Source organism: Colias philodice, chromosome 30 (assembly GCF_061535455.1).
Source record: "Colias philodice isolate Cphi_HAF_F1 chromosome 30, ilColPhil1 Martin Lab GWU primary, whole genome shotgun sequence".
Classification (NCBI taxonomy): domain Eukaryota; kingdom Metazoa; phylum Arthropoda; class Insecta; order Lepidoptera; family Pieridae; genus Colias; species Colias philodice.
Window position 1 is genome coordinate 2,896,411 of NC_143115.1, and position 19,390 is coordinate 2,915,800.

Below are 19,390 nucleotides of genomic sequence, written 5' to 3' on the forward strand. Positions count from 1 at the left end.
CTAATATCGAGAAATATCACACAAAACATCTCTGTGCAACTAGCGGGCGGTCTGTCCGGCGGGCTGTCTGGTGGGCTGGCGGGTCGGCTAAATTCAGTCTTAGCCCTTTTAGCTAACATCGAGAAACTTATTTAGCTCTTCGGCTTTTGGGTTTACGCTACTTTCCTCAATCATTTCTTGCTATTTGATGGGCAATATCGAGAAATAGCTCAAAAAACAATGTCTGCGCAGGTCTCCCTGCCTTTGCTAGCGAGGCGGGCTGGCTGGTCGGCTAAACTCAGTCATATATTGTGTGATATTTCTCGATATTAGCTAAGGACAGCTAATATCGTGAAACATCACACAAAACATCTCTGTGCAGGTGTCCCTACCGCAGTTAGCGGGCGGGCTAGCCGGCGGGCCGTCTGGCGGGCTGGCGGGTCGGCTAAATTCAGCCTTAGCTCTTTTGACTAACATCGAGAAACTTATCTAGCTCTTCGGCTTTTGGGTTTACGCTACTTTCCTCGATCATTTCTTGCTATTTGATGGGTAACATCGAGAAACAGCTCAAAAAACAATGTCTGCAGTCATATATTGTGTGATATTTCTCGATTTTAGCTAAGGACAGCTACTATCGAGTAATATCACACAAAACATCTCTGTATAGGTATCCCTATCGCAACTAGCGGGCGGGCTAGCCGGCGGGCTGTCTGGCGGGCTGGCTGGTCGGCTTAATTTTGTCACAGTCCTTGGCTAATATCGAGAAACATCACACAAAACATGTCTGTCCAGGTATCATTACCTTCGGGCGGGTGGGTTAGCCGGTTGGCTGGCGGGGCGGTTGGCTGGTCGGCTATATTCAGTCGTAGTCCTTCTTACTTAACTAGCTCTGCAACCCAAATAGGGTTTTGGTATCCGAGTTTACCTCACTTTTCTCGATCATTTCTTGCCAATTGACGCCACAAAACATTTGTCCGCAGGTATCCCTACCGCAGCTAGCGGGCGGTCTGTCGGGCGGGCTGGCGGGCCGGCTGGGCGACGGCGGCGGCAACCTGTCGGGCGGCCAGCGCCAGCTGCTGTGCCTCGCGCGGGCCGCACTAGCCCCGCGAGCCGTGCTCGTGCTGGACGAGGCCACCGCCAACGTCGACACCGAGTGAGTCACATATACAGGGTGTCCCACTGATGGTATACTAAGCTCAAAGGAGGTTATAGTTTTGCATACGCTGAGTTTGTAAAAAATACTTATAAAATTCCAGACGCATTTTTTTTCATATAGATGAATTCTCAAAACTCTATGTGTACACCCATAACAAGCAACCACTTTGCCGCCAGCACGTGAACTATCGTTTAAGATTATGTTTCCACTAGCTGCTTCGTGCGGTTTCACCCCCGTGGCTCCACTCCTGTTGGTCGTAGCGTGATGATATATAGCCTATAACCTTCCTCGATAAATGGGCTATCTAACACCGAAAGAATTTTTCAAATCGGACCAGTAGTTCCCGAGATTAGCGCGTTCAAACAAACAAACAAACAAACTCTTCAGCTTTATAATATTAGTATAGATAGACAAAATGCTCACATTAGCGAAGCGCTATATGCTGGCTACGCGAAGAAAACATGGATTTTCAGGAAAAATTTAGCAAAAAAAATTTTTTAACGGCCGGCCAGTCGAGTAGTTTGTCATTGTTTACTTTAATCTAGACTGTTGTATAGTAAATAAATATATTGTACGTATATAGGATATACCTATATTAAACAATAACTTATTATCTTTAGAACGGACCGTCAGATCCAACGCGCGATCCGCAGCCGCTTCGCTAACTCCACCGTGCTCACAATAGCGCACAGACTCGACACCGTCATGGACTACGACCGCGTCATTGTTATGGACAAGTGAGTATTTAGGGTAAAAACTTAATCAAATGTAGCCTATGGGTTGCGGGGATAGTGTAGCTTTGTACTGGTGTAAGAATTTTGGAAATCGGTTCAGTAGTTTTTGTGTTACACCACAGTTTAGTCATGGACTACGACCGCGTCATTGTTATGGACAAGTGAGTATTTAGGGTAAAAACTTAATCAAATGTAGCCTATGGGTTGCGGGGATAGTGTAGCTTTGTACTGGTGTAAGAATTTTGGAAATCGGTTCAGTAGTTTTTGTGTTACACCACAGTTTAGTCATGGACTACGACCGCGTCATTGTTATGGACAAGTGAGTATTTAGGGTAAAAACTTAATCAAATGTAGCCTATGGGTTGCGGGGATAGTGTAGCTTTGTACTGGTGTAAGAATTTTGGAAATCGGTTCAGTAGTTTTTGTGTTACACCACAGTTTAGTCATGGACTACGACCGCGTCATTGTTATGGACAAGTGAGTATTTAGGGTAAAAACTTAATCAAATGTAGCCTATGGGTTGCGGGGATAGTGTAGCTTTGTACTGGTGTAAGAATTTTGGAAATCGGTTCAGTAGTTTTTGTGTTACACCACAGTTTAGTCATGGACTACGACCGCGTCATTGTTATGGACAAGTGAGTATTTAGGGTAAAAACTTAATCAAATGTAGCCTATGGGTTGCGGGGATAGTGTAGCTTTGTACTGGTGTAAGAATTTTGGAAATCGGTTCAGTAGTTTTTGTGTTACACCACAGTTTAGTCATGGACTACGACCGCGTCATTGTTATGGACAAGTGAGTATTTAGGGTAAAAACTTAATCAAATGTAGCCTATGGGTTGCGGGGATAGTGTAGCTTTGTACTGGTTTAGGAATTTTTGAAATAGGTTCAGTAGTTTTTGAGTTACACAACAGTTTAGTCATGGACTACGACCGCGTCATTGTTATGTAAAAAAACTTTATTTGTTCAGTCTTGCATTAAAAGTAGTGTATTAACATATAGCGACATTTTTCCGCATATATACCTACTAGCTTTCCGCCCGCGGCTTCGCCCGCGTTTTCAAAGAAAAACCCGTTCCCGTAGAATTTCCGGGATAAAACCTATCCTATGTCCTTTCTCGGGTATCAAAATATCTCTATACCAAATTTCATGCAAATTGGTTCAGTATTTAAGGCGTGATTGAGTAACAGACAGACAGACAGACAGAGTTACTTTCGCATTTATAATATTAGTATGGATAGTCTATATGTACACTGTACATTATTTTTACAAATATTATACTGTGGTCTATGAAATCTTACTGAAGGAATTTTTCAGATCGGACCAGTAGGTCCTGATATTAACGCGTTCAAGCAAACAAAAAAATCTCTTCGATACAATTATTGTTAATTTCATGATTCTTGATACTACTTAACATTTTTAGGGGTCGCGTAGTAGAATCGGGACATCCATACGATCTGCTGACCAACGCTCAGCAAAAAGCTGAGTTTCAGCCGAAACGCAGTCTGCTGTCTAAGAGCCAGGTGAGTTCTTGGTTTTTATTTATTTAGATACTTATATTGTCAGTTATTTTTTATTGTTATTGAAGTGAAAACTTCTTTAGCGGCGTTGGGTATAAAATCTTAAACTCGCGTCAGGACACGTGACCTGATCGAAAAAGCGTAAGACGGATACCATTCCAAAATATCAAACATGCTCAACGTTAATAATCAAGTTTTCACTTCTGCCGGCACTCCCCCAGTGCAACCCGTCTTTTTTTTTGCTTACAAAGTAAATTGCACTGTAGAATGTTATTAAATGTTATATTAAAAAAGAACTAGTCACAGAGTTATAAAACTTTTTAATATTAACTAGATAGACGTCTCTTTTTTAATGTTTTTATTTTAATTATAGGGAATTCTTTACAATATCTTATATGTCTATCTGTATAACATAAAAGACTGCCAATGCCAATTAATTCCTTTTTACTCGATTTTTTTTTTCTTAAAAAAAAATATTCTCGAATTCCCTTTATAAAAGTGTTGCTTTTTTAACTAAACACGCTTTTATTAGCTTCACCTGTATGTTTGTATGTAACCGACTCCTTTAGATTTTGACCCACTTTAAACGGACAGATTTAATTCGAACTTTGTACACTTATCAAGGATCGGTGACAATACAATAATTTCATGAGTTTATACGTGTTGTTTTTATTATATTAATAATTATATATTTGACTGGCCGGTTGGCTTGGTTGGTTGGTAGTGACCCTGCCTTCTGAGCTACTGGTTGTGGGTTCGATTCCCACCCGGGGCAAATATTTGTGTGATGAACATAGATGTTTGCTGTGTCTGGGTGTTAATTATCTATATAAGTATTTATTTAAAATTATATTATATATGTATATTTATCAGCCATCTGGTTTCTAAAACACAAGCGAAAGCTAGTATGGGATCAGATCGTGCCGTGTGTGAAAATTGTCCCAAAATATTTATTATTATTATTTATTAAATTAAACTTACAGGCACCTCTAGCGATACCGGAAAACTTCGCTTTCCAATCTTCGGGCGAGTTCGAGAGACCTGACGAATCGGAGACTTTGATTATGTCCAAGGATAATAGAGTTAGGACGTATTCCAATAGGTTGGTGTGTTTGCCTGTTATTTATTTTGGTGTAATTTTGTTATCTTATTAAGCTATTGCATAGCTTCTATCGCGGGCCTTGAGCGCGGGGACCGAATCGAGAAATTCCGTAACGAAAAAACCTCACGCTCCCCACTCCGACGGGCGCGGAGGTGTGGCTTGAAGGCATAGCATGCAATAGCTTTACCGCGGCAGTCCCCGAGTGCCACACGTCTTTTTTTATTTTATTTTATTATTTTTCAAACAACTTACACAACAATATAACAAATAAATTATTCAAGTACAGTTAAAAACGTTCTATGTATAAGCCTAATATATGGATACACAAATGTAATTAATACTAAGTGATGTACGTGACTTTGGCCGCGTTTTTTAATATGAAATATGTTTGAATGAAATTTCTGATAAATTGGAACAGTTAAAAATGTTTAAAGTGTAAAAATAATGTTTATTAGCACATTAGACATAGTTCTGTCTAAGGTATATATTTTGAAGAAGGTAGACGTATCCAAGAGCTTCTTAAAAAAATTCCATGCAAAATGCAGTCGACTTTTTTTTACTATAGTCGAGCCAATTTAATAGGCAACATTTGACGTCTATCAATTTTATCTTCGAAGAGAGGTAACCTGCTTAAAAACATCGATTAAGAAGGGGTATAAAGCAAAATTACCAATCTTCTATTAGATAATACGTGTAATATTCAAGACCAAATCTAAAAAATAAAATATATATCAAACTAGATGATATGTTCAACGATTCTGTTTAATCAAAAACATAAAATATTAAAATTGACTCGATAAAAAAAAATCACCAAGTTAGCTCTAATTTTCACACTTTTACGTTTTCTACTTGACATGGTAATACTTATTATGATTTTTTTTTCATAAACAATTATATTAAAACATTTGCAAGATATTTGTCAGAGCATTTTGTGTAATTACTTTTAGTTTTGGTTTTATCTGCGATAAACCACTTTTATCGTGACAAAACCAAACGTTTTATCTCGAGAAAAAAGAGCGCCAAAAGTGGTTTATCGCAGATAAAACCAAAACTAAAAGTAATTACACAAAATGCTCTGACAAATATCTTGCAAATGTTTTAATATAATTGTTTATGAAAAAAAAATCATAATAAGTATTACCATGTCAAGTAGAAAACGTAAAAGTGTGAAAATTAGAGCTAACTTGGTGATTTTTTTTTATCGAGTAAATTTTAATATTTTATGTTTTTGATTAAACAGAATCGTTGAACATATCATCTAGTTTGATATATATTTTATTTTTTAGATTTGGTCTTGAATATTACACGTATCATCTAATAGAAGATTGGTTATTTTGCTTTATGCCCCCTCTTAAAGTGAATTAATCGATACGGACTTGAAAAATTTGTCAATTTAAAAATTCATGAATTAGAATGGTTTATCAGTAAAATCAAATCTTAAAATTACTTGTATCGGTTATTATTATAAATATGTAATCGGAATTGAAAAAAGTTAAGCAAATGTGCAGTTCTAACAAAACGAAATGATATATTATTCTATGTCGTCGTTACTAGGTTACGTTGTTGAATTTTGTTGAACTGTCAAATGTTGCCTATTAAAATGGCTCTACTATAATATATTATCTTGTTTGTGTATTGTGTTTTTTACAAACTTACAGATGACATTTTTTTAAATTGTAATAATTAATATAAATAAATAAATTGCAGGTCTGAAGTGAGCGACGCAGATGCGGGAATATTCAAAATGCTCGTGGAACAAACTGGCCCGGAGATGTCCGCCATGTTGTTTAAAATGGCAGAAGAGGTAAGTTCTATTTTATCATACTAATATTATAAATGCGAAAGTTTGTGAATATGTATGGATTTTTACTATACTCTTTCACGCAAAAACTGCTGAACTGATTTTCAACAAACAAAGGATAATCCGGGAGATCCCACTGGAACGGAAAGATTTTTCTTTAAAAATGTGGGCGAAGCCGCGGGCGTGAGCTAGTATGCAAATAAACTTACTTCGGTTGTTTGGATGATTAGTATCGAGTAATATTTATGAAATATTGTTTATTAGTGCAAAGAGATTGAAAGAATATAAGGAAGTTTATTTTGTGGTGTTATTGCGGGTACTTTTTAGAAATTAAAAATGTTACTGAATTAAAATTTGATTTATTCTTTATATTATGTGTTGACGTTTCGTGTTCAGTAAAGGCAGTTAATAATTACAACTTTTTTTATTAGCGATAAAAGGTCTATATTATGCTAATCTGAACTATAATCTATACTTATTTTTATCAAATTTGATTCAGCCGTTTTGACGAATTTTAACAAAAAGCAAAACTTTTGCATGTACAATCTGAGTAGGATTTTAAGTTCTCTTTATATTTTATTGTTAATTTAATAATATTTTTATGTTTTTTTTTATTATTTCAGAGTTACAAAAAACATCAAGAGTTGAAGAAGCATCAATAATATAAGAAAAATATATATTCACTGCCTGTTATACTTACGAATAAATGAATTTATACTATTATTGTAAAAACGAAATATATAGAATTTATTAAATTGTTAAAATTATCTGTTAGTCTATACTAATATTATAAATCTGAAGTTTGTTTGTTAGAACGCGCTAATCTCGGGAACTACTGGTCCGATTTGAAAAATTCTTTCGGTGTTAGATAGCCCATTTATCGAGGAAGGCTATAAGCTGTATATCATCACGCTAAGACCAACAGGAGCGGAACAATGCGGGTAAAACCGCGGAGCACAGCTAGTTATGAATATTGTGGCTTTTATAATATTACTTTTATAGACATTATTTCCCTGGTATTAGAATTATAAGTGCCTTGTATAGTGCATTTTGAAACACGTTCTTTATATTGTACTTATTATAACTGTTAAAGAAGTCAATTTTTAAGAAAAAAGATATAATTCCATATGAAAAGTGTTGATTTTTTATTATTATGACATTCTAAGAAAATTTTACCTACTATGATTTATAATTATATAATACGAAGTGAATTTGGATATAAATTATTGTGTAAAAAGTATTGTAAGTTAGCCTTTTTTGTAGAAATAAAAGAAAAAGGCATAATGTGAAGTTATATTATGTGTTTTTTTATTCAATAAGCATTTCTATTTTATTTTGTATTTGATACTATATTTGCTACTTTTTTGTTATAATTAAAACTAGAACAAATTACTTAAAAAGTACTTATTATTTAAGGTTTTATGAAAATTATGGTGTTTTTTGGCGAACAACTTAAATTTCGTGTTATTACTGGAACCTCGGATACATTCTCGAATTTAATTAACAAATTACTTAATTTATATGAAAAATCATTATTGTTCATATATTTACTCGAATATAAAACATTATTTACGATTTATAACAGAATATACAAAAAACACTCAAGAATTGTTTAACATTACTACTCACACATGGCACCTATTTAATAACACCAAAGTGAACAATTTATAATTCATTTATCTTTCAATATCAGTACAAAAAAACTGTCCAATTTTTTATCCAATGCCTTACTAGTTACGTAGTTTTTATTTGACATCAAAACTTTTCTTCGCTTTTACACTAAAAACTAGAAGTTATTTCTGAGCTGATTTTTTATATCCTACTAAAAATCTTAATAATCTTTGAAGACTGATCCTTCACTTGCTTTAACTTTAATAAAATATAATTTACGAATAAAACAACAAAAAAATACTGACCGTGTCGCGGAGTTAGAGAAATCTCTCACATTAGAAAGCTTCATAAAATCGTTCATAAAATAATATTGCATGCGTTTTCTAGAAAATGTAAAATTGTACGATATGATTTTACAGAATTAACTCTAAATAATAATATGTAATACTAACTGTCGGATTACCTCAATTTCTTTTATTTAGGTGCTAAAGGTAATTGAAATGACCAGTGTCAATTATCTCTATAATGTAAAATATTGAGTAAATAAATAAAATAATGGTTATTTGAGCTTTTGTGAATGAAAATTGTACTGAAGAAGACATATAAATGCTGTCAAACGCACAGTTTCATATGGAATGTAATGAATTCGCGCTGGTTTCGTGAAATACAATGCTAATAATTTATTGACGTTCCAATATAGGTATGTAAGTTCATTGTAAGATTGTTCGATTAACATCTCGGGATTCCCAAACTATTTTAGTATGGAATTTATCAAGTTAGTATTTTTATAGTTTGGGAAGCTCTGATTTTATCTTCAAACAAGCCAAATGTTTGATTTTATACAAAGTGTTATATATAAATACTTATTAAAGAAAATATGAACAGGATGAGTGCTCGTAGCGGTGCTGTTGAGATGTAGAATTATTATTGTACTTGAAGCCATTACGTACTTTTAGTTCAAATAAGAAATGTTGTGATACAAACGTACCAGTATTTTTATTTCTATGTTATGTATTGAATTATTTTTATTTGTATTCATAGCCAATTATTGTGATTTAGTCAATTTGCACTTAACTGTCATGTCCTAAAGTTTATTTAGTACTTAGTTTTGTTGTTAAGTTCATCTAATTGTAGAAAATATAGAAATTATTTTAATCATAAATATGTGTTTTATTTTCCTTTCACACGAACACCAGGCATGAGTTAAATCGGTATAGTCAGAAATATGAATAGCATAAAATAATGTTTATTAGCTTATTCACAACATTGTTCAGTCTGAATCAAAATATCTTAGGTCTTCTTTAAAAAGTTCATACACATAATAATTGATACTTTTGTATTACATAAACATGTTATTACCCGACTACGACCGAAGGAGAGTTATCTTTTCAAGTGTATGTATGTATATTTCTTTGGCACGTCATAGAGCCTAAACGGCTTGTCGTATTTTCATGTGAATGGTGTCAATAGATTCGTCTTCGTCTTGAGAGTTAAACTGGGTACATCACAATTAAAAGAAAATTAGTTTGTGTCATTCGTTTTTTTATAAACTTACATATGACAATTTTTTGCTTATTATTTAGTATTATTAGTGTAAAGTTTAAAATTGTAATTAATATAAATAAATGAATTAACGCAAACATTCAAACCGTGTCTCGGAGTTAGAGCAAAGCTCTCACATGAGATATGCGCTTCATATAACCCTTAATAAAATAATATTGCTCTTGCAAATGCGTTTTCTGGAATGTTTTAAAATTGTACGATATGATTTTACAGAATTAACTCTAAATAATAATACTAACTGTCGGTTAGTTGCTAAAGGTAATTGAAATGAGCAGTGTCAATTATCTCTATAATGTAAAAACTTCTGTAATGAAATAAAATAATGTTTTTTTGAGCTTTTTTACTGATGAAGAAATAGAATTGCTGTTAAACGCAGTTTCATATCGAATATATGAATTCGCGGTGGTTTCGTGAAATACAATGCTATTGTTTACGATATTTATATGATTAAAGCTGAGTAACTAAAATACTGAATGTATCAAATCTTTCAAGCAATATTCGAGTTAGATCGTAACAAAGAAAAACTATTAGTCGACACGAACGCGATGCGAACGTATTTTTGGTTCAAAATCTCATAGTATAACGAAAGGGTGAAGAAATAAGTGGAACGTCAGTATCACTACGTAAAAAAATTGTCACAATCTACCTAGTTTTGTATGATTTACGCATAAATAATAAACAGACAAACTAAAATACTGAATTTTTCAAATCTGTCAAGTAGTTTTCGAATTATGTCTCAACGAGAACTTCATAGTATGGGAAAGAAAAGGGTGACCAAATAAAACAACTCTTATATAAATAGTAAATATATTCCAGCTCTTATACAAATCTATACTAACATTTTAAAGCTGAAAAGTTTGTTTAGGCCGGGACTCCACCAAAGCGGAGACGAGACGAGCGGAGAGGAGATGTTTTTTAAACAACCAATAGAATTGAGTTATTGACACGTCTCCTCTCCGCTCAGCTTCAGTGGAGATCGCTGTGCGGAGATGTGTAATATTTGTATGTCGCGATGGAAGCGGAGATGTGAGCTGTGCGCGGACGACGCGCAGTGGAGACGAGAGATGTGAGCGGCGTGCAGTGAGCGATATCACCCTCTGAACCGCACCCGAGCTGAAAAACATCTCTTCTCGCACAGCACACAGCACACCGCACACATCTCCGCTTTGGTGGAGTCCCGCGAGCTGAAAAACATCTCTTCTCGCACAGCACACCGCACACATCTCTGCTTTGGTGGAGTCCCGGCCTTAAACGCGCCAATCTCAGGAATTACTGGTCCGATTTGGAAAATTCTTACAGTGTTAGATAGCCTATTTATCGAGGTACGCTATAGGCTATATATCATCACGCTAAGATCAACAGGAGCGGAGTAATGCGGGTAAAAGCGCAGCTATTTTATGATTACTCGGAGATAGGAAAGGGAACAAATAAAACAATGTCATAACATAATAATTATAACTGCGTTAAAAACAACCGACTTCAAACTTGCACTTGCAACATTTACAAATACAGACAAAAATGCTCATAAAATAAAAACTACTGGGCCTATCCGAATAAAATTTTTATGGGACCAATTCGACACCATCCCGCATCGAACAAAAAAAGAATCACATAAATCGGTTCAGAAACCACGGAGTAATCGGTGTATATACATAAAAAAAAAAAAAAAAAACATACCGGCCGAATTGATAACCTCCTCCTTTTTTTTGAAGTCGGTTAAATAGTTTATTGTGCGGCGGGTCTACTCGGGGATAGGAAGGAAAGGGAACAAATAAAACACCGTCGTAGTAAATATATTACATGACTACTCGGGGATAGGAAGGATAGGCAACAAATAAAACAACTCTCATATAAATAGTAAATATATTGTGCGGCGGGTCTACTCGGATTATGGCGCAGTTTCATTAGTCGATAGGGCCCGCATGCGGGGTGCGAGAGATTTCTGGAACGCATGCCACAGGGCCAGCATTCGGGGAACCGTTTTCATTAGTCGATAGGGCCCGCATGCGGGGTGTAGGGAGAACCTCCATTTTCCAAGCTGTATATTGACCGATGAATTTCATTGGTCGATATCACGGTCAGTATTAAGCATGCGGGGAACTTGTTTTCATTGGTTGTTATCTCGCCTGCGGGGACTCCCCGTATGCTGTATACCGAACGAGGTAACGACTAATGAAACTGCGCCATTAGGAAGGAAAGGCAACAAATAAAACACCATCATAACATAAATAATATATTGCGTCTACTCAGGCAGGTGCAGCGGGTCGAGCTGAGCCAGTTCCCGCAGCAGCTCGTGGCGCGCGGGCGGGGCCAGCTCGGCCAACAGCGCGGCCACAGCTCGCAACGCGGCGTCACGCTTCACACAGCGCAAGTTGCGTTCTAACACCGAGTCCGGATCAGCTGATTGTTTCTCAAGCCAAGTGCACACTGCTTCGTTATCGTGTTCCCAGCGGTGGGCGTGGGGTTCCCCGCGATCCTCCCCGAACCAACGCCGCAGTGTGGCCGCCGCAGCCCCTTGCCCCGCGGCTTCTACCCGCCGCTCCTGAGCAGCCTGCAGTAACAGCCTGCGCAGGCGCCAGTGCAGTGTGCAACGGGCCTTACGCCACGGAACAACGTCCGATATGCAGCCCTTCTCGAGCATGCGTTCCGCGGTGTCGTGCAGACCCGCGAACTGCACCGCGATCTGTTATGAAATTAAATGATTTAAAGTGAAAACTTCTTTAGCGTTGAGCACTTTCTGTAATGGGTATAAAATCTTAAACTCGCGTCAGGACACGTGACCTGTGTATGTGGTTTTAGAATATCTTGTACCGCTGACGATATTGAATAATACTTTTGAAAATCTATAATTGAAACCAAGCTAACAATGACAATATGTGAACCAAATTATACCAATTAAATGCCCCATATACCACCAAATATGGATAACCTAAGGAAAACAATTCCGACAGTCTTGGTATAGTGGTAAATTTATGAGCGTAAAATTGATTTGAGATGGGATAATATGTCCAGGGTTCGATTCTCAGTGGGGACAAAAAATACGCTTTTCTGCCAGGACACAGAAGGCTGATCACCTATTTGTCCGTAAAGAAGATAAATTTGTGACTTTATTTCAGCAAAAAACAAATTACAGTTAGTTTATTATTATATACAAAATTTCTGTATCTTATTGCTTTAGTCTGAAAAAAAAAAACATTTGCAAAAAACAACTTTTAATATACTAAATCAAAATCCGTTCAGAGGTTTTCCGTGAAAGAGTAACAGACATACATAAATCAATCCTCACAAACTTTCCCATTTATTAAGCTATTGCATAGCTTCTATCGCGGGCCTTGAGCTCGGGGACCGAATCGAGAAATTCCGTAACGAAAAAACCTCACGCTCCCCACGGGGACGGGCGCGGAGGTGTGGCTTGAAGGCATAGCATGCAATAGCTTTACCGCGGCAGTCCCCGAGTGACACACGTCTTTTTTGTATAAATAACTCACCTGGTGGTAGACAGGAGCCAATTCCTTTTCCCTAGCCTTAACTTTCTTCTCGGCCGCTTGTAAATCACTATCCAATTCCCTTATTTTAGTTTCAGCTGCGAATAAAAACATTTAATGTGAATAGAAACATATTATTATTTATTTGAAAATTATCAAAAATAGACAATTTTTCTTTACTGCAATATATTGAACTATATTAGTGACCGTAAGTTTTTTCAACCGACTTCAAAAAAAGGGGAGGTTCTCAGTTTCACTGCATTTTCTTTTAAGTTTTTTACCACAGAACTTTTGACTGAGTAAACCGATTTTAATGATTCTTTTTTTATATGATAGCTGGTTTATTCCAATTGGTCCCATTTAAAATTTTGTCTAGTTCTGACAATTTGTATGCGGTTAAGATTTTTGTCAATATATTTTTAATAATAATTAGATTAATTTCTATTATATTAATATTATACTTTACCCTGTCCACCCGCATCCGTCCTTATAAGAACATCATCTATAGACCCTCTTCTATCTAAATTCTTTGATAATTCCTTAATTTGTTCCTTAATTTCTGTAATAATAAATTTAAATATTAAAATCATATTTGAGAATTAAAAGTGAAATTTAAATTTTAAATATCGTAAATCATACACATTCTATATAACCCTTATAAAATCTATATTATACTATAATATATTTAAAAAATTAAAATATTTTTTTTACAAAGATCCATCATTATTGTTCTCACATCAAAGCGCAAAAGTTAATTCAAATTTCAGTAACTAAATGCAACAAGACAGCAAGAATCACAATACAAGAAGATAATTATTAGTAAGCCACATCTCCTTGACAAATTTTCCAAATTACCAGTTAAAAAAAGTATTTAAAAATTATCTTTTTTTTTTAATATCATTCTACACATAAAAAAATATATTTACCAGCTATCCTTGCGTCCAATCGCAGTAATTCTGGATCCAAACGGTGCATAGTTTTCAATATGTCTCTCTGTTTGAATTTCACCTCGACTATACCCTCCGGTTCTAACACACCACCCCTGCAAATTTTTATGTGTGATTGGATTCTAATTTGTGTTTGATTTATTCGTAAGCTATGCTAAGACTTTTGCGTGAATTATGAGCGACTTGTACGTGATTTATCGTGAATTCTGCTTGATTTAAACGTGTCTTACGATTTATACGTGACATATAAGTGATTTATTCGTAACTTCAGCGTGATTTATCGTGACTTTTGCGTGATTCATGGTGACTTTTGCTTGATTCATGCGTAATTTGGGCTACATTCACTTACTTGGCCTCAGTATCGGCGTACATCTCCATCTTAGCGCTGTTCACGCTGGGATCGACCACGGCCCATGCCCCACCTCGTAGTTCTGCCCCCGGGGGTATGTACACTATCACTGGGGCAGTCGCATTGCGTAAAGCGCGAACTATTTCCGCACCGAACTTGAGTATTTGTTCGTACATATCTAATAAAAATGAGTAAAAATATAAGTGGGTAATAAAATATTATTAGAAAGGCTTTTGCCAAGCTTTTTGATAGAATTACTAAAATACGTAATTAATTTAAAGTTACTATATATAAAATTGAGATCATTGATGGTTTTGTTTTGTTTTATTTATAATCAACGAAGGGGAATCTCACAATTCAGAGAAAAACTATTACATAATATTAACGAGCTCTTCAAGCACATTTTAATATGTAAGTGAAAAAGATTTAAAATAAAGGCACAAATGCAGCGGTAATTCTAAAATACTTGATTAGTAAAACGTGGGGCGTTTTCAGGCAAAAGCACGGATACAAATTAGCACAGATAATCAAATCACCACAGACTATACAAACCTTTCTGACCACCGCTGAAACCTCGCCAATTGGCGAATATGAAGATGGGCAGATTTTCCCGGGAGAAATCGTTTATGGCTTGCGACGTTTTGTACGCTGAGTCCGGGAACCAAACCTGGGACATTTCATTATCATCATAAATATAATTTATTTATACATTCACATAATTACAGTTTTCCAATTCCATAGAAGTATCAAAATTTTATTTATTACATTCGACTTTATAGCATAATACATATTATTATATAAGTTACTGATACTATATGAAATATAAGTTCCCTAAAACTAGTGTTGTGAAGTGTCATAAGAACAATTCCAATCAAATTTAAATATGGATTTAAATGTTGAAACTCTGTAATTGATATTCTGATAACGACTATTGTATAACTTTAAAATGTCGCCATCATCCTTTAATATTATTTTTCAGTAGCAGCATACAAAAATCGTTAAAAAATAATTGGTTGTCTGTAAAGTCGGTTTACTGACGTTAGTTGAACGTGACAACGTCCGATTGTGCTTCTTTGTCGCTCGTTCCGCGCTCTCGCTCGCACTTCAAGCCTTACATGGAACGCCTCAGAGCGAGGTAACGCCGCATGAGTCATGTTTTTTCGTGCGTGCAGCCGGCTTTATCAAATTATAAGACGTTGTCACGTCAAAACACTCCGTGTATTATTTACCTGACCAGCCTGTTGTAAAGTTTTCGATTCCGAGTCCAAATTAGCCGGATCAGCGGGTAGAGTGAATTCCACTGTGCGTGTCTCAACTGCTATCACTCCCACTGGTATACCGCCGAGACGGGCACGACCTGGGAAATTGTGTTTAAATTATATTTATTATTGTTATTTTTTAATCTGATTATTGTAAAATTTCAATGTATGTGATATGATGTAATTTAATCTATATATATATAAAACTCAAAGGTGACTGATATAGTGATCTATCAACGCACAGCCCAAACCACTGGACGTATCGGGCTGAAATTTGGCATGCAGGTAGATGTTAGGACGTAGGCATCCGCTAAGAAAGGATTTCCCGAAATTCTTGCGGGAACGGGGAAAAGCGGGGATGCACGTACAAAGTCGTGGGCGGAAGCTAGTAAAATATAATATGATAGTATTGCAATACCTGCATAAGGTTGTTAATATGTATGTAAAAATGTATTGGTTTGCAATAAATGATTTAAAGAAAGAAAGAAAGAAACATTTATTTGATTTGAATTTGAATTTTGGTTTTCAGCTTGTTATAGTGAAACTTGCTATAATATGGTGTGGTGTATGGTAGCGTATTATAATGTAGCATGTTATCATGTGGCGTGGTGTAGTGTAGCGTGATATAGTGCAATATGCTATAATACAGCGGGCTATAGTGCAATATGTGATAGTGTAGTGTGTTATAGTGTAGCTTGTTATAATGTAGTGTATTATAGTGTGGTGTGTTTTCATGTATTTTTAACACTAACCAGTGACCACAGTCTGTGCCCAGGGCTTCATCAGCTCGTCAAACGAGCCGACATCGAAAAATCCCGGTTTTCCCGGCTCACCGGTCAGCAAGAGACGGGGATCGTATGCGGTGCGTGGTGGATACCATTCTACTGGCCGGTCTATTGGGTCTGCTGGACGTATTATTGGTACCATGCTTAGTTTGTCCTGCAGGAAATGATATCAAATGTATTTGCTAGTGTTCGATTTTACAAGAGTATTAATTTAATTTCTAAATCAAATGTGTTACTTAATATTTGAGGTGTTTTTTGTCTAGAGTCGTAAATCATTAAAATATTTCACCAGTAAATAAATATATATTTTTACATTATTTGTCTTTCAATCTTTCTTAAATTAGTTGTTGTCAGTTGTGTCATATCCACCCTAAAATTTATTTCATTTCATTCATTTATTAAAGCCATTTCATGATTTCCTTTCCTTAACTTTATTTGGCCTTTGACTTAGGTATTGTTACTTTGCTTAGTGCCTGGTTAAAGTGTCTCTAAAGATGATTAACCTATTTTCTCCCCAGAAAACTCTGTTTTTCCTTACCTTAGGTATATAAGAGAGCCATTTAACAGTTCTCCTTATAGCTTCCAAGTCGGTAGGAGCCACAGCATGAGAGACACCATTATTGTGCATTATTTGAACACCGCCCAGTTGGTTGTTACTAGCGTACACCGGTTTACCGAGCACTTTGTTAAGTGCCATATATCCCGTTAGGATAATGTAGGAGGACTCCACTTGGATTACTCGGTGACCAAGCCTGTAAGAAGACAATCGAAATTATTAATTTTATTAAAGGTAAGGAAAGGTCTGTTCCATTGATAATTAATGTTTATCGTTATTTTGTTTGATATCTGTGAAATTTCTGTAATAAATAAACATGTTTTGATATCACAAAATAAAGTCAATCAATTTGAATTATTTCCCCAACACATAGAAAATTTTTGTGAAGAGAGTGATATACAGTGTGTCCGGACATGACATACCGATATTTGAAGGGGCTATTCTCCAGGTATTTTTATCGACAATTCAACCCCTCTACAGCCCCCTACCTCACCCCCCTCAAAATGGCAAACCTATCAATTCGGATAGTGAATTTATGAAAATTGTAATAACTTCGAAAGTGAGTGTCACAAAATACTAAATTTGGTTTTATTTGAACAATAACAAGTTATTCTAGGGACCACTAAACAAATTTAATTGATAAGAGTGATGAAACATACTTTAAAAAATTCGAAAACCATTTTGAAGGGGGTGAGGTAGGGGACTGTAGAGGGGTTGAATTGTCGATAAAAATACCTGGAGAATAGCCCCTGCAAATATCGGTATGTCATGTTTGGATTCGCTTCGAAATTAACAATAGATAGCGCTATTATAAAAATATGACATGTGTCTGGTAATAATAAGGCTACTCTTTCCTGTGGAAAAGTTCGTCATGATACGCATTTTATTCGTTTTCATAGATGACGCTATATTAAAAATGTGACATGAAAACTGCTGCTATTTTTCTTTCACTACGCAGACAAACCTGCGAGCTTATAACTAGTTTATAATAGTCCATTGAATAAAAAGTTCTAGAGTGCGTGAGTTAGTAACGTAAGATGTTTCTTCGGAAACATGTCAAGAGTCCCTAGGTAATAAACATACTAAAACCCCGGGACACTAGGAGGAGCCCCAGAGTGGGGGGAGGGGGGGAATGGGTCCATTTTTTCATTTTTCGCTTAAATCTCAAAAACGGTACATGTTAGAGAAAAACTTTCAAGGAAAAGTTGAAAGGCCATAAAATTATCTACAAGCTGTACCTAAATCATTGTTTCCTATATCCTACGGTTTCTGAGTTATACGCAGTAAAAAATGATTTTGGCTCAAACAATTTCCCCATACCGATCAAAAAATATTTCTTTCTTCCAAAAAACTCAAGTGTGCAACTTGTGACCGGTACTGATAGATTGCTCTTAAATAGGTCTATAATTGGTAAAATAAACACATTCCTCCATGGAAGCCTTTAGGAGGAATCGATTGTCAAAATATTATATTAGGGCAGTTTGAGTTACTGAACTTGATCTTTTTATTTTTTTCTTCCAAAAAACTCAAAAGTGCAACTTCTGACCGGTACAGATAGATTGCTCATAATTAGGTCTATCATTGATAAAAATACCAGATTCCACCACGGAGGCGTTTACGGGGAATTGAATTTTATCAGGGTAGTTACGATACTTGAACTTTTTATTTTTTTTCTTCCAAAAAACTCAAAAGTGCAACTTGTGACCGGTACTGATAGATTGCTCTTAATTAGGTCTATAATTGGTAAAATAAACACATTCCTCCATGGAAGCCTTTAGGAGGAATCGATTGTCAAAATATTATATTAGGGTAGTTTGAGTTACTGAACTTGATCTTTTTATTTTTTTCTTCCAAAAAACTCAAAAGTGCAACTTGTGACCGGTACTGATAGATTGTTCTTAATTAGGTCTATAATGGGTAAAATAAACACATTCCTCCATGGAAGCCTTTAGGAGGAATCAATTGTCAAAATATTATATTAGGGTAGTTTGAGTTACTGAACTTGATCTTTTTATTTTTTTCTTCCAAAAAACTCGAAAGTGCAACTTGTGACCGGTACAGATAGATTGCTCATAATTAGGTCTATCATTGATAAAAATACTAGATTCCACCACGGAGGCGTTTACGGGGAATTGAATTTTATTAGGGTAGTTACGATACTTGAACATTTTATTTTTTTTCTTCCAAAAAACTCAAAAGTGCAACTTGTGACCGGTACCGATAGATTGCTCATAATAAGGTCTATCATTGATAAAAAAACCAGATTCCACCATGGAGGCGTTTAGGAGGTATTGAATTTTATTATGGTAGTTACGATACTTGAACTTTTTAACTAACTACCCTAATAAAATTCAATTCCCCGTAAATGCTTCCATGGTGGAATCTGGTATTTTTATCAATGATAGACCTAATTAAGAGCAATCTATCAGTACCGGTCACAAGTTGCACTTTTGAGTTTTTTGGAAGAAAAAAATAAAAAGATCAAGTTCAGTAACTCAAACTGCCCTAATATAATATTTTGACAATCGATTCCTCCTAAAGGCTT

The 19,390-nt window shown here is 35.6% G+C and overlaps 2 protein-coding genes across 5 annotated transcripts in view; one reads left to right on the plus strand and one right to left on the minus strand.

Annotated features, from left to right (window-relative positions):
- Positions 1–9,027, plus strand: part of LOC149475438 (putative multidrug resistance-associated protein lethal(2)03659) — a 53,193-nt gene extending 44,166 nt beyond the window's left edge. Inside the window, exons 28-34 of one of the 2 annotated variants that reach the window (XM_089713319.1) lie at positions 362–394; positions 993–1,132; positions 1,756–1,872; positions 3,291–3,390; positions 4,371–4,489; positions 6,197–6,293; positions 6,914–9,027. In XM_089713319.1, coding sequence (XP_089569445.1) covers positions 362–394; positions 993–1,132; positions 1,756–1,872; positions 3,291–3,390; positions 4,371–4,489; positions 6,197–6,293; positions 6,914–6,952 — 645 coding nt within the window. In that variant the 3' untranslated portion in view covers positions 6,953–9,027. Of the gene's footprint in view, positions 1–361; positions 395–959; positions 1,133–1,755; positions 1,873–3,290; positions 3,391–4,370; positions 4,490–6,196; positions 6,294–6,913 lie in introns of both variants that reach the window. The other variant, XM_089713318.1, reaches the window with a different exon arrangement.
- Positions 9,028–11,684: 2,657 nt separating this feature from the next.
- ACC (acetyl-CoA carboxylase) overlaps positions 11,685–19,390 on the minus strand; it is a 78,681-nt gene continuing 70,975 nt past the window's right edge. For all 3 annotated transcript variants that reach the window (XM_089713299.1, XM_089713300.1, XM_089713301.1), the window contains 9 exons: positions 16,828–17,041; positions 16,257–16,443; positions 15,475–15,602; positions 14,798–14,912; positions 14,246–14,423; positions 13,876–13,991; positions 13,416–13,508; positions 12,953–13,047; positions 11,685–12,147 (listed from right to left, as the gene is read on the minus strand). In XM_089713299.1, the coding sequence (XP_089569425.1) occupies positions 11,707–12,147; positions 12,953–13,047; positions 13,416–13,508; positions 13,876–13,991; positions 14,246–14,423; positions 14,798–14,912; positions 15,475–15,602; positions 16,257–16,443; positions 16,828–17,041 (1,567 nt within the window). In that variant the 3' untranslated portion in view covers positions 11,685–11,706. The remainder of the gene's footprint in view (positions 12,148–12,952; positions 13,048–13,415; positions 13,509–13,875; positions 13,992–14,245; positions 14,424–14,797; positions 14,913–15,474; positions 15,603–16,256; positions 16,444–16,827; positions 17,042–19,390) is intronic.